Source organism: Lepidochelys olivacea (assembly GCF_965140295.1).
Source record: "Lepidochelys olivacea isolate rLepOli2 genome assembly, chromosome: 9".
Taxonomy (NCBI): Eukaryota; Metazoa; Chordata; order Testudines; family Cheloniidae; genus Lepidochelys; species Lepidochelys olivacea.
In genome coordinates this window covers 77,242,747-77,258,253 of record NC_140419.1, presented here as the reverse complement: position 1 = coordinate 77,258,253, position 15,507 = coordinate 77,242,747, and the positions used below count along the sequence as shown (strand labels likewise).

Sequence of the window (15,507 nt, the reverse complement as noted above, 5' to 3'; positions counted from 1 at the left end):
GGCAGAAACTGCACTCTTCAAAACTTCAAGCATTTCTATTTGAATTACAAGCAACACACTCAAGAGGAGAGGGAAAGATGTACATAACTATGGTACAAGACAGAAATCCTGAATAATAATGAACATCATGGTGAGTGAGCCCCAAAAGCAATTCTGAATCACAGACACGGTTAAAAAACAGCTTTTATTGCAGCATCGTTATCCTGGCACTATCATTCTTCTCCTGATTCCATTAACTCTGAATATTTACACATTTTCTGTCACAATTTGTGAACAACATTTTGGCAAGTTCCAACTTGGCATCAGACTCAATATGAATCACACCTCTGAAAAAGTATGGAGACTGGACTGTATCCCTTTACAAATTATCATAATCGTCATCATCTTCATGCTTCCTTTTCAATGGATTTGCCTCACTGGCTGCATTCTGTGATGATACCATATTTGTAGTAATCAGAATGTTTTTTGATCCAATTAATGAAGGATTAATCAGAACATTCTGAACTGTAGGGGTAGTAGGCGTTGCTGTATTTAAAAGGAAAAGAAGTGTTTTAGCTGCCATTGCCACAAAAATATAGTTAGTATTTCAAGCTAATGAAAATATAGTTTCCTATTATAGGACATGTAATATCCTAAAGGCGAAAGGTGTGCTGCATGCTAATATTCCTGTTTATTTTCAATAATGTTCAATGGAGTTTCCATCACATAATTGTGGATTTGCTGCAAAGCTTAAATTGAAATTTGCTATATTGTTTCTGTCAGGTTTTGCTAGTCCTCACTTAAAGTTGTCCCAGTTAACATTGTTTCGTTGCTGATCAATTAGAGAACATGCTCCTTTAAAGCTGTGCAACGCTCCCTTATAACGTTGTTTGACAGCCGCTTGCTTTGTCCACTGCTTGCAGAAAGAGCAGCCTGTTGGAGCTAGCTGGTGGGAGTTTGGAACCAGGATGGACCAGCAGCCCCTAAGTTCCCTGTACAGCAGCAGCCCAGCAGGCTACCAGTTGACAGGCAGTTCAGCTCTCCCTCCCCCCACTGCCTAGGAGCTGCTCCCGACCTCTGCCTAGGAGCTGCTCCCAGGAGCCTCCTGCTTGCTGTGCAAGGAGAAGGGGGAGAAGAGAAGAAAGTCAGGGTATTCCCCTACCCCCGCTAATTTACCCCATTTCCACAGAGCAGTGGGGGATATGACAGGGCTCAGGACAGAGGGAGCTTCTTGGCAGCAGCTGCTGTCTCAACTTGCTGATCTACTTAAAAAGGCAATGAACTTAGAATGGGGTCTGTGTACTTAAAGGGGCAATACGCATCACACACACACATACAATGTGTGTCCGCCTCTCTCTGCCGTGCTGTCTCCCTCCATTCGTGCTGCCTTGTAGACTGTGAGGCTACATTAACAACAATGTATTAACCGTTGAGAGCTCTGCCAAATGCTAGTTCATCATTTAGCAGTAAGGCATTCCCTGGGGAATATCCCACCCTCTGACTTCACCACCTCAACCAAGCTTCACAATCATCCCTGCTGTGTATAATATTAAACTGTTTGTTTAATAGGGAAATTGGATTTGCTTAAAGTAGCATTTTTCAGGAACATAACTACAACTCTGGTTGCTTGTTTTTGTTCGTTTGTTTTTAAACAGGCTTAGTCCTTAAAGGAAGTTTTGTGCTGTCTGTCTGTCTGTCTAAGTAGGATCTATGACAATTTTACTGATTAAGAGAATCTGTAATTGTTTAGTAGCAGAAAGTGAATTATTTCAATAGCTAAGTAAGACTAACAATGGCTTTGGTACATTTGTACTGGTTATGTTAAGACTAAGAATTGAGGACCAAAATAAAGTTGAAAAGACAAGCTTAATTCTGGCATTTCATGCCTTTTGAGCGCTTGACTTTTAAATCTTAAGTAAGTAAGTAAGTGTGTGTGTGTGTGTGTGTATGTGTGTCTAGCTTCCTAGGTTTTTAAAAGAGAAAATGGAAGAAACAAATTCCATCATGTGGTATCACATTAACCACATGGGTCATCAATAGGGTTAGAACCTCGAGATCCACCATGCAGATCTCTTGCACCTCAATAGAAGAAAAAAAACAAACCAATATATGTGGTCTTTTAAAGAAGTGGTGTAGGTCTCAAGAGATTGGTGTTTTGTAACTTATGCCATACCTGATTTGACTGTTGTCTGAGAGGATGGGATTTGTACAGTGAACCTTTGACCTGTCAGTGATACCGGAGTGCCAACTTTTGTTGAAACAGCTACTGTTTGTGCTGAAGGAGTTCCTGAAATACACAACGATTTCATTAGAGGACTCAGTGCAGGCAAATACACAACTCTTTACATTACATAAAATGTCTTCAAAAAAACTGAACTTGCTACTTTCATATAGAAAAGAGATAAATTACTATTAAATAATATCAATATACATTGATACTTCATAGCTAGGTTTGATCTAGATCCTAACAAATGGCCAGATATGCAGAGTAAGCTGTGTGCAGCAGCATTTCATACATTTGAGTATGAACACAACCAGTGAAACTCCCAGCTGGCCAGAAGCACATGCATGGTTACATGTATATCATTGCATGTGCCCAACTTAAATTCTGGTTCAAAATAGCTGAGTCAGTAAAAAACCTGTTTCAATCTATACTTCAGGGTGTAAGCCCTCCTCAGAATGTAGTTTGAACTTTTTTAAAAAGTCATTCAACTAATTCATTTTTCTCTCCTGAAAAAGTGCCACAGTTTCCATTTTATAGAACAGGTCAGAAATACAAGAATGGTATTATCATTCCTACATACTAAATAAAAATGGTCTAGCTTTGGTAACTTAGAGAGAAACTTATTTTCATTTAACTTCCATTGCACTTTCCTAAAAACTCATTAGGTTGTTAAGATATCAAAGTTCACTGAAATGGTGAGTTGGATGTTATCTACTGTTCCTTAAAAACATACTCCAAGATGGTTTTTAACAGGCAAGAATATTCTTCAAAATTTAGAACTGTTCCATAAGTTTAAAGTTTTTTCTAAGCAAGGTCAATATGGCAAACCATAACTGAGTTCCCTCTTACCTAACGTAGGCGTGCTAGGTCTACTACTTACAGCACCAACACTTAGTCGGGGCACTGTTATTCTTCCCGCAGAGGAAGAGACCTGTAGATAGAGAATATATGCATTCAGATTAGAACCACCATTTCAGTGTTAAGAACCATTGATTATTTCTGTGATAACACATGTATCCTCTGCAACATGGAAGAGTAACAAAATATGAACATGTGATCATGCGCAGCCTACTGCAATGCAACACTTATGTCACAGAATTTACCCACTGGGACAGAAGTTCTCAAACTCCTCACACTGTGAACTACATTTCAGTAGAGATGCCTTGTGGAACCACTAATCCACCATGCTTATGCACAAAGTGCAGAATCTTTTAAAAACTTAAGCTGTTTGAGTTATACAAGTGTAAAAGAAATTACATTAAAGATTTAATTTTAAACACACCACTTACAGACTAAGGCCTTCTAAACTTTGTTTTGGCTCAGGATGAAATTTGTTACCTGGATAGTGTTTACAAGGGAAGTGTTGCTACAGTTATAGCAGTGTTTTAATATTGTGATAGCACTAACCAATTTTAATATTGTAGTTACAGATACTAACCAATCATTTATAATGAAAGTGCATTGCTAGTTTTGAGTAATACTGAAAATTATTGCACTATTCACAGTATACGTGACCAACAAATACTACTATTACATTAATAAGAAGCAATACAATTTACTTTGATTTGCTTTTTCAGTATAGTATGTCATTTTGCATAGGCTAAAGCAATCTAACCAAAGGACAAGTCTTCACTTTAGCATTTATTTATCCAGGAAAGCTTTGTTTAGATTCTGTGTCTGATTTTCAATGACTTTGTACCTTTTACCCAATAGTCCAGCTGAGCTGACTGAATGGTCCACCAGGATACACCTAACCTGAAATCCTTTGTGCTAACCATTAAACAACACAGCCTCTTTTACACACAATATTAAAAGGTAAATTGGTGGAAAGAATATCTGCAAACAGCAGATTATTTCTGGCAATTGCCAGAAATAATTTCCATATACTTTAGCACCCAAAGATCTCTACTGGTATTTGCACCTATGTTTGTACCTTGAGAAAAACTGAATAATTTGAGCATCCTGTTTAATAAAATGTCATCATCACACAAAAATCCCATTTGGCTCATAAAACTCTTACCTTTTTTTGCAAGGACTTAAGTCTGTAATTTGGAGCTGTTAAACAGTATCTATCAGGTGGTAGTCTGGGTCCAGAATATGGCTTTATCAATGGCAGTGGGGTTTGATTCTTTTGTCTTGCAATATCTAGCAAAAACTAGGGGGGAGAAAAAGGGAAATAGTTATCAATACCCATGTTCTTTTGTTATATAAAGATTCTCTAAATAAGCTTTACTTACATCTCTTGGGGGAGGAGAGGTAAATGACTGGTCTGTTCGACACTGGATTGCTAGTCTCACATCATCTGCATCAACACTGGACTTCTTAGCATGACTTGAGTAAATTTTTGCATCTTCCAATATAGTAGTCACATACCCTTCGAAGAACAAAACAGAATATCTCCCAATGCACATGTCTAAAAAAATAGCAACTTCTCTTCACAAAAATTTGGTAAAAGTTCATGTACTCTACAGGTTTTCTAGAAGCTATGAAAGAACATTATTTCCTGATACACATTCCACGAAACAAAAGATGAATCTGTCTCGTCACAATCAACAATACATTTATTGTGACAAAAATTAATCCCTTAGTACCCATCTAGTTTTATTTCTAATAGTTCCTCTTTTTCTTCAAAAAAATTTTTTTTAAAACAATTGTGCTCATTGAAAAGCTAATAGCAATGACTTGTGCAAGACAGTACAAGTTTTTCTATCAAGCATTTGTTTATGTACATGAAACCTAGCATACAATATCACTCCCACCTGTGCCAGAGTCCAGGGCATCTCATCAGCAACATTTGCAAATTGTGCCAAATAACGTGGTGGGTTTTCCATATAATTTTTTTTTTTAAATTGCAATGGACTCATTTTTACTTTTGTTCTCATGCTAAGATTGGAGCCAAAAATTCCACAGGTGAAACTCTACAGCAGCAACACACCGCACCACAAACCTTCTAAATATCCAAATTTTTCTTTTCTTTTTCTGTGCCATATATTGGAGAGTTAGGAACATGGAAACCGCCATACTGGATCAGACCAGCAGTCCACCTAGCCCAGTACGTTGTCTACAAGTATCCAGAACTAGATGCTTCCGACAATAACATAAGATCATCCTGATCTCTGCTAATCAGAAATTGGTTTAAGCCCTGAAACACAAGGTTTACTATTGTTTCCTACAGTTTTATTGTCATTACTGATAACTCTGGATATTCTTTCGATACCTATAAATATGCAATCACCTTCTGAATCTTGGTAAGTTCTTGACCACAATGATCTCCCGTGGCAATTAATTCCACAATTTAATTACAAGTCATGTGCAAACATATTTTCTTTTATTGGTTTTGAATTTTCCACTTTTTAATTTAATTGAACATCCACTTGTTCTCTTATGCTAAGACAGGCAGGCACTCCTGATCTGCCTTCTCCACACCATTCATTACTCTACATACTTCTCAAACAGTCCCTCCTATTGGTCTCCAGTTTTCCCAGGTCTTTGATCATCCTCACTGACTCTCTCCGAAGCCCTGCCACTTCTGCAATAGCCCGTGTGAGAGAGGTGCCCGGTACCGCCTCGGGGAGGTCACACCTGGAAAGGCAGCGCAGCATGTTCTGTAGGTAGCACTTTGACAACTTACTGTAGGCGAATTCCAACATCTGATTGATAACCCGTGGTTCATACTCCGTGATCCCCATGTCCTTCAGGATCTGGGCCATAACCTGCGTTCGGGGAAGAGAAATACAGCGTGAGTCCATTAGATCAGGCGCTAACATCCCCCTGCCAAGGGCGCAAGGGGCTGGGCACACAGTGCTCCGGGGCTAGCGCCCCCAGCTTCTCAGAGCCCCTTCGCCTCAGCAGCAGCCGAGCACAGGACCCAGTCGCTGCACCGAGGACGCCCCGGAGCCGCCCCGCCGAGCATCTCCACCCAGCCCGGCCCGCGACGCCCCCACTAGGAGCCCCCCGCTACCTGAGCATCCTTAGGCGCGCTCTTGGGAGACGCCATCTTGCTTTGCTCCATTGCTTCCGGTCAGCTGACCTGCTTATTTCCGGGGCTGCCGTGTGAAGTCCCGCCCCCCCCCGTTTGCTAGTGAGCATGCGCAAGAGCCTCCGCACGGTGCTGTTGGGCATGCGCAGTGGAGTGTCAGGGTGGGACTAGTAGCTCATTTTCGGCGTGGCTGTGCGGGAGAGGCCGGGCAGGGTCTGCGCTCTGTGCTCCTCTGCTGCTGCTCAGGGCGGCGCGCGGACCCAGCCCCCGGGGTGCCGCGCGAGCGCGGGAACTCTTGCTGCTGCTTGGAACGCGAGGGTCCAGCCCTGGTGGCGCGCAGGGCTCAGGCGGGGGGATGCCGCGGAGCGGGCTGAGGGCTCAGGCGGGGGGATGCCGCGGAGCGGGCTGAGGGCTCAGGCGGGGGGATGCCGCGGAGCGGGCTGAGGGCTCAGGCGGGGGGATGCCGCGGAGCGGGCTGAGGGCTCAGGCGGGGAGCCCCGAATGCTCGGCTTTGGAAAGAGCCGGGTGGCTGTTTTTAAAGCCAGTCTCATGGTTTCCGGGGGCCTGACTCGTGGCTGTTTTTATTGCTCGGTTGGGGCTAGTGTTGGTGACCCCAAGTGTATCAAAATAACGAGTGCGCCCCACCAAATCGTACTTAAAAATTAGTAAATGAAGGGTTCATTTGATGTGCCTTCCTGTGCCTGAGCCTTTGCCCTGCTCTTGTGTGACATAATCAAGTTTTTCTCTGGCTGGAGGGCTAAAAACGTATTTTTTTTTTGAACGAAAGCCTAATCACATGCCTCCAGGAGCTGGGGCTTTCAGAAATATATCAACAATCATATGATTTGCTATAAAAGCACAAGAGTTGGCAGTGCTAGATGACATGAGTTTGGGGGAGTTAGAGGAGGGGCAGGATTCCTACCGAGCAGTGAGACGCTCGTACAGACTGTTACGGGAAAAAGTAAAAGTGGGCAGAGGTCTGCAAAATAAATAAAACCACAAATAAATGCCTGCCTTTCTTTGTTCCTCTCTCCCACACATACAAAAGGCGAGGGTGGTGAATAAAATGAATTGACATAAGAATGGCCATACTGGGTCAGACCAAAGGTCCATCTATCCGAGAGTGGACAACGCCAGGTGCTGAATGAACAGAAGAGGTAATCATCAAGTGATCATCCCCTGTCGCCCATTCCCAGCTTCTGGCAAATATGCTAGAAAATAGGCAAAAGTATCATAAAATGCAACAGACAACAGTGATTAATGAAATTCTAAAAGAGGAATTGGGCAAAGGTTAAATATGGACCAGCCAAGGGCAATTAATAAGCATTCACTTGAAAAATTAGAAAATAGGCAAAAAGTGATTTTTTAAAAAATGTATTCCTATCAGCAAGGGCAGTTCAGAAAATTAAAACAAAAAAAAACAATCAAGGTAACATGACATGTCTGCCACCGCTCTGATCACTCTGTGTGTATGGTGTATCTCTACCTGTTGCCTTTTGGCTTTCTCTTTATAGGTCCAAATCTTGCAACTAGATGTGCGTGGGCTTGTGTGGATTCACTTACCTTAGGTACTGATCCACCAAATACTTATGCATAAGTTTTTGCACGAGGGTAGTCTTGTTGATTTCAGTGGAACCACTAACACATGCAAAGTTAAGCATATGTTTGCAGGATTGAGAATGTTCAGGACACTTAAACATTTTTGCTTTTGTGCATGATTCAGTAGGAACTATGGACCAAGTTTCACCACCATCTTGAGGGGGTTACCAACAGAGCCTCTCTGGAGGCATGGGGGATGAATGGGACCATGTGGACTTTGTCCTCCTGTCTCCACATTACTGTTGAAAGAATGAGGGAAGGGGAAAATCATTGTGTGGAGCTCAGAGGGGAAGTGATTTGGGGGGATGGGGTTGCTACTTCTCGAAGTCACTGTCAAGAGGCAGTGCAATTTAGGGCAGGACCATCTGTGGAATAAGTGTGATCCATGATCAGTATGGGCTGTTGTGGAGCCACCCATTCAAGGTGGTGTGGTGATGGGCTGCCCCGGGACAATTTAGGGGCTTGTGGTCACTGTGGGGCAAACTCCATTAACCTCTCTATCTACGTTCCAGAACCCTGACACCAGCATTACTATGAAAGGATTGCAAGCTGGAAGAACATTGTGCAAACAAGCACAGAATTACTTATGTTTTTAAAATCACGTTGTTATTCTGCGGAAGCAGGGAGAGGCTTGTAGAAGATAGTAGGCAGAGCGGCTGCCTTCCTTTCAGGCTAAATGTGGGAACAATTAAATACTCTTTAGAGATAGTTGAAACAATAGTTGCCACTGCCCAAAGCACAGGCTGCATTTAAAGCCATTCAGGAATCTGAACTATGTGGACAGAGGAGTTTCACTAAGGGCTGAATGTAAGTACAGGGCAGGGGATTGAATTGATTGCAGCTGTGTGTTTGTGTGTGTGTGTGTGAAAGAAGGCAGAAGCACCACAGGAGCATGCAGAGAAGTAGCAAAGAAGCCTCAGACAAAAGAGAAGCCCTCATAGCATGACCCTGACAAAAGCCTAGAGAGGGAGTTTTTAGGTGGAGTGCTGGCTGGAAAGAGGCTTGGAACTGTGAAACTGTCTCCTGCCATTTGATTTCTACTGTGGTCAGGGAAACAACAACGTATGTGACTTTATCATCAGTTTCTCCTAATGGCAACAACCCACTTAACCCCAATTTTAGTTAACCACAGAGGTCAAAAGGGGTAGCAATATTGCCCTACAAAACTACTTGGATTTGAGGCTCCAAACTTTTCCGAGTTGACAGCATGGCCAGAAAACAAAGCCCACACCTAATATGCAGACAATAGAGAAGACTGCCACCCTCTTCTCTTGCTATGGAGTCAGGCTCTGTGAAGATGACGAATCCTAGCATGCAGGGTTCCATTATTAACTCTGTGGATTTAAGCGGACCAGGCAGCTCTCTATATTAAAGATGAGGGGTGCCATGCACGCCATTGTGGTGCTCTGTACAGGGCCATCTCTCTCATAGAATTTGCAGCCTCTTAGTTGTATTAGTTAATTTCTCATATATTAATTTAACAAGAAAGAAAGCAAGAACCACCATGGAAGAAATGAGCCAAAACTGTTTTATTTATCTTCTAATTTTCCATGAAAGTCACCTTTACCACTTACTTACATTATGTACTAGCTGTGGAAAATAATGTGAGTGGTACAAAAAGAGAGGCTGTATCCTGGAGACAGCATGAATATTGTATAATGTAGCTCTTGCTGTCTGTTCATTTATATACTAAAGCAAACAAGCATGTGAAATTTCAGCACAAGTTGAAGCCACAGTCTCCTGGGAAGCACAGATAATGATTCTGAACAGGAAGAAGGGTTGGGGACATATTTCCCCTAAATGGAGTGCATTTTTCCCCATAGATCAGCCCTTCTCAGCTTGCTTTTTTCTTTACTTTGAGGAAGACATTTTCCTGTTAACAACTGGCTGGATGTCTCATTTCTGTACTCTCTTAGGTACTTATTTGACCTCATTACTGTAGCATTTGAGCAACTCACAACATCCCTATAAGGTAGAGAAGTACTATTATCCCCATATCTGGGGAATAACTGGCTAGGCAGAAATAGTGCAGAAAAGGATCTGGGGGTTAGAGTGGATCACAAATGGATTATGAGACTACCATGTGATGCAGCTACGAAAAAGGCTAGTATCATTTTGGGCTATATTAACAGGCATATGGTATGATCTGTTCAGCATTGGTGAGGCCTCAGCTGAAATACTGTCTCCCGTTCTGGGCACCATACTTTAGGCAACATGTGGCCAAATTGGACAGAGCCCAGGGAGAGCAACAAAAATTATAAAAGAGTGAGGAGGAACCTGTTAATAATCTTCACCTATGTTAAGGGCTGTTGTAAAGAGGACGGTGATCAATTGTTCTCCACAGCACTGAACGCAGAACAAACAGTAATCAGTTTAATCTGCAGTGAAGTAGATTTAGGTTAGATGTTAGGAAAAACTTTCTAACTGTAATGATAGTTAAGTACTGGAATAGGCTTCTGAGGGAGGTTGTTGAATCCCTGTGATGAGGTTTTTAAGAACAAGTTAGACAAACAGCTGTCTGGGAAAGTCTAGGTTTACTCTGCTGTATCTCAGCACAGGAGCTGGATTAATTGACCTCACAAGGTCCCTTCCAGCCTTATGATTCTTACGGAGGGGACTGAGGCACAGAGAGACTAGTTAACTAGCCTGAGGTCACACAGGCCAGCCTGTGGCAGGCAAGGACTTGAACACAGCAGGTCTCCAATGTTCCAGGTGAGCACATTAACTACTGGATCACTTGTGACAGGTTTCAGAGTGGTAGCCATGTTAGTCTGTATCAGCAAAAACAACAAGGAGTACTTGTGGCACCTTAGAGAAAACACATGTATTTGGGCATAAGCTTTTGTGGGCTAAAACCCACTTCAGAGGCATGGAGTGGAAAACACAGTAGGAAGATATATATAACAGTACATGAAAAGATGGGAGTTGTCTTACCAAGTGGGGGGTCAGTTCTAATGAGACAATTTAATTAAAATGGGCTATTATCAACAGGACAGAAAATCACTTTTGTAGTGGTAATCAGGGTGGCTCATTTCAAACAGTTGACAAGAAGGTGTGAGTAACAGTAGGGGGAAATTAGTTTTTAGTTTTTGTAGTGACCCATCCACTTGTCTTCTCTTGTCTTCACTGTGTTACAGAAGTACATGATATGTCATTACTAATAATGGCAACAGCTGTAAATGTTGAAATTAAATGTTGAGGGGTGTTTTTTGTAACAGCTATACAGGAGAAAAATACAACTGTACTTAAGGCATTACATTTTTGTGTTCGTAATCTCATGACGACCATTAGGAGCAAAAGCCACATCATGATTTTATTGCTGTTACCCTCTTTTTCCCCTCCCACCCAGTGTTTGAAACCATCAACTCTCATTGATGTCAATGTAGCAACTCCCAATTATTTCAGTGGAAGTAGAATGAAGCCCATAGTTCCTGATCTTGCAAACCAATCTGCAGTTAGATCCCTGTGCCCTGGGCTCACATCATTTCATCCTCTGCACTAGATGAAAGGATACTGGCACTCACAGCCTTACGATGTTCTGCCTTGATGACAGGTTTTTTGCTATGGAATGTATTCTTGACATTGAAAACCAAGTTAAAGCAAGGAACTGAACTTCAGAGAATGTGGATTAGCATGTACGTTGCTTGGAAGGTAGGTAGGAAGGAATTTAAGTTAACACCGAGAGTCAAAACACTCACATGTGGCCATCATTTTAATTTCACTGCAAAATTAATGTTCTCGTATGTGATAATGATGTGTGACATTTCAAAGCATGGAAACAACCACCTGATGAGCAACCACACAAGTGCAGCTCTATTAGCCATCTGGCTCTCATACTGCATCTGTTCTCTCCCATTGCCTCCTTAACCCCATACAGACACTCCTCCACTGGAGCTCCAAGTAGAGAGAGCAGCTCTGGGTGCTCCATGCCCAGATTTCTGCATGGAAATCAGCATGGGAGATGGTACAACTGGGAGGAGTTATTTTTAAGTTTGTCAATGAAAATGTCTATCAATATCTGTCCTCTGCATCAGTGGTGCAAGTAGAAATAATTTCTTGATGATACTGCACTCATGGGAGGGACACGAGGGAGGGGACGTGACCTCCCCACATGACCCTTCATGTGACTCCACCCCACCCTGCTCCCCCAGCCCGGGGCCCCCACACTCTCCCCATCCCCTCCGACACCTCTCTTTGTATATACAAACATCAACATGCTTAACTGCTTACTTTCCCCCACATATGTAGTATTCAGTCTGTTTATATGGAATATGGGAGTTGGATGAGGAGCCATTTCAGCATACGTATGATTTATTAAAAGACAAATTGTAAGTAGAACTGTATCCTAAACTGCTTTATCGCATTGTACCCAAACATTTCATTTCATTTCAATGGGGGATTTAACTTCCTTTATAAGGATAGACCCCTGAAACTCTTACCAGTCCACAAAAGTGGTCCATAGTTATGCAAATAGTCCCATTGTCTTCAATGGGATTGATCAAATGATTAAGGATTTGCAGTATTAGGTTCCAAATTTGGAAATTGTTCTGGGTGAAACTGGCAATGCCTGAGCGGTCAGATCAGAAGGAGCTCATTCGAATAAAGGTGGGCAGATGTGCGATAAGTCCTAGATCCATTGCTAAGATGAGGAACATATTTTCAGCAAAGTTCTTGGCATCAGTGTCCAGCATTATAATCTATACTTATAGTTCTCTCACCCACAAAGCTGGAAAATGAGGCATTTATTTTCTCTGTTTTGCTGCTCCAGTTCCAGTTAACAAAATGCATGTTAGACTAGTTTGGCTGCAAAGAAGAATTCTGTGTACACTGCGGACAACACCTGATTCCTGTCAGGCTGCAGAATTGGGCTGACATCAGAATCCAAACATCCTCTGCTCAGTGCAAGCAGGGGCATTCCTCTAATGATTTGGACTTGATGTGATGCAGTATGAATATCATGGATAATTCAGACAAATGGGGCGAAACAGAATCAAAAACACTGTTTAAACACCTTCCGTTCCACCCCAACGGCCCCCCCCAACAAACTTAAACAAAGCCTTTGTTTAAGTTTGTTAGCATATGCATTGTGCTGTTAAAGCCATTTAAAGGATGAATGCCCTCCCTAGCCGCGTTCTTCTCCTTTAAGGAGCAGAGCACAGACCCAACTCCTCTCTGGGGGAGGCTAGCCCCAACTCTTTCCGGTACCCTGTACCCACTAAAAATCTCTTGGCGGTACTGCGTACTGGAGGGTACCACCCTACATGAACTCCTGCCTCTGCTTGTCCCATAGGGGCAAGGGCACTGCAGTCTAGTCTCATGTGGGGATCCACGAAGCTCCAGGGCCAGCCCTGTATCCAATACATGCCAGCATTAGTTCTGTATGAACAGAAAATGCAGCTGCTGAGATTCTTTGGGTTGCTGCATTATTTCACTGTAGTCCAAGAAATTTAAATTTCACGCATCTTAGTATATTACACAAAAACATCTTGCTAGGATGGGAGGAAAGACAACAAAGGCTATAGACAACAAAACAAAATTCAGCAAAGACAAATGTAAGGTGTTACACTTAGGGAAGAAGAAACAAATGCACAAATACATATTGGGGGATAACTGGCTGCTGAGAAGGGTCTAGGAATTGTGGTGGATCACAACCTCAACATGAGTCAGCAATGCGAAGGTGTTGCCAAAAAAGCAAATGCAATTTTAGGTTGCATTAACAGAGGCATAGCATGCAAGTCATGGAAGATGACAGTACCACTGTACACGTTGTTGATTAGGCCTCAGCTGGAATACTGTGTCCAGTTTTGGTCACAAATATATAGAAAAGATGTGGAGAAACTGGAAAGGATGATCAAAAGGATGATCGTAAGGCAAACCATACGAACAAAGGCTGAAGGAACTGAGTATGTTTAGTTTGGAAAAGAGGAGTTTAAGGGGGGACATGATAGTGATCTTCAAGTACTTGAAAGACTGCCATAAAAAAGATGGAGAAAAGTTGTTCTCTCTTGCCACAAGCGGCAGGACAAGAGGCAATGGATTCAAACTACAACATAGCAGATTTAGATTAAATCTCAGGCAAAACTTCTTAACTGTAAGAACAATAAGACAATGGAACAGACTGATAAGGGAGGTCATGGAAATGCCTTCACTGGAGGCTTTCAAAAGGAGGCTGGATAGCCATCTGTCTTGGATGGTTTAGATCAGAGGTGGCCAGCTTGAGCCTGAGAAGGAGCCAGAATTTACCAATGTACATTGCCAAAGAGCCACAGTAATACGTCAGCAGCCCGCCATCTGCTCTCCCGTCCCGCTCCCAGTGCCTCCTGCCCACTGGCAGCCCCACCAATCAGCACCTCTCCTCCCTCCCTGCACCTCCCCATCAGCTGTTTTGTGGCATGTAGGAAGCTGGGGGGTATGGGGGAAGGAGCAAAGGCATGGCAGGCTCAGGAAAGGGTGGAGTGCGGGCAGGGCCTGGGGTTGAGCAGTGAGCACCCCCTGGCACATTGGAAAGTTGGCACCTGTATCTCCAGCCCCGGAGTTGGTGCCTATACAAGGAGCCGCATATTAACTTCAGAAGAGCTGCATGTGGCTCCGGAGTTGTATTTTAGACACAACAAATCCTGCATCTTGGTAGGGGGTTAGACTAGATGATCCTTGTTGTTCCTTCTGACCCTATGATTCTAAAGATTAATACCAGACACTGAACTAAAACCAGCATGTTTGTGGCAGGAAAGGGGGATCTATTCCACCAAAAACTGAGCAAAGTTTTTATACAGCCTCAGCCAATGGATTAAATCAAAAGCAGACAAAATCAGGACATCTGTCATGTTGCCATTCACTCCTGCCATACTGTATAAGAGGGAAATACATTGCTGACAGCTTATGAACAAGGACTGATAGCATGCATCTTGTACTGGTGAAAGGGGCTACATTAACAACCCTGAAAACTGAAGTCCTCTGTTTATCCACAGACAGTGGGAGGGCAATCCTGTTTTGGAAAAACCATTTTTAAGCATGCGCAATTAGTTCACTTTTCCATCAGCCTGGTTCCTCTCTGTGGAGACTAACAACAGGGACAGAGTTTGGGAATGTTTTTCACAATGGCTCACTGGGACAGAGACCACAAACTCCTTTTACATAAGCAACCAAGCATCCCTCAGATGATACCTTTTGATTCCTAAGGCTTGATCTGGATTCAGACTGACTGCCTAGACAGGAAGGGTGGAGAGTAGCCATTACCCACCCAGTCCTCCTGATAGTTCTATAAATGAATATTTGGCTAACTTGGAGGTGCTGTAAGTTTTGGAAGAAGAGAGGAACATTCACAGTGCATAGCGCTGATCAGGTAGTGAACACTGTCCAGGCAGCACAACTCTACAGTCAAAAGATAATTTTTTGGAACATAAGTTGTTTCTTGTCCAATAAGATGCTCTTAGCAGTGTTGATAATGATGCTTCCTGCAGGATTTAGGGTGGCTTATTTTTAGAACTCCTATTCACATGAGTGTTGTACATGAAGCCCAAGAAGTGAGGGCTTTGGGGACAGATTTTTAAAGGCATTTAGATGCCTAAAGGTGCAGAAAACCTAGTAGGATTTTCAGTAGTGCCCTGTCTAATGCCCTTTGATTTAAAAGGACATTTGGTGCCAAGACTCAGCTCCTCAAAACTATTTAGGCATCTAACTGTCATTGAAAGCAGTGGAAGTGAGGTGCCGATCTCACTTTTGAAAA

The 15,507-nt window shown here is 42.7% G+C and overlaps 1 protein-coding gene across 1 annotated transcript; it reads right to left on the bottom strand.

Moving 5' to 3' along the window:
• Nucleotides 1–165: 165 nt before the first annotated feature.
• On the bottom strand, nt 166–6,265 carry TAF9B (TATA-box binding protein associated factor 9b). Its single transcript, XM_084640154.1, has 7 exons — nt 6,165–6,265; nt 5,835–5,916; nt 4,441–4,577; nt 4,224–4,358; nt 3,053–3,134; nt 2,153–2,266; nt 166–525 (listed from the first exon to the last, which is right to left on the bottom strand). The coding sequence occupies exons 1-7, from the start codon at nt 6,213–6,215 to the stop codon at nt 359–361; spliced, it is 768 nt and encodes a 255-aa protein (XP_084496280.1). The 5' UTR covers nt 6,216–6,265; the 3' UTR covers nt 166–358.
• Between the last annotated feature and the right edge of the window lie 9,242 nt (nt 6,266–15,507).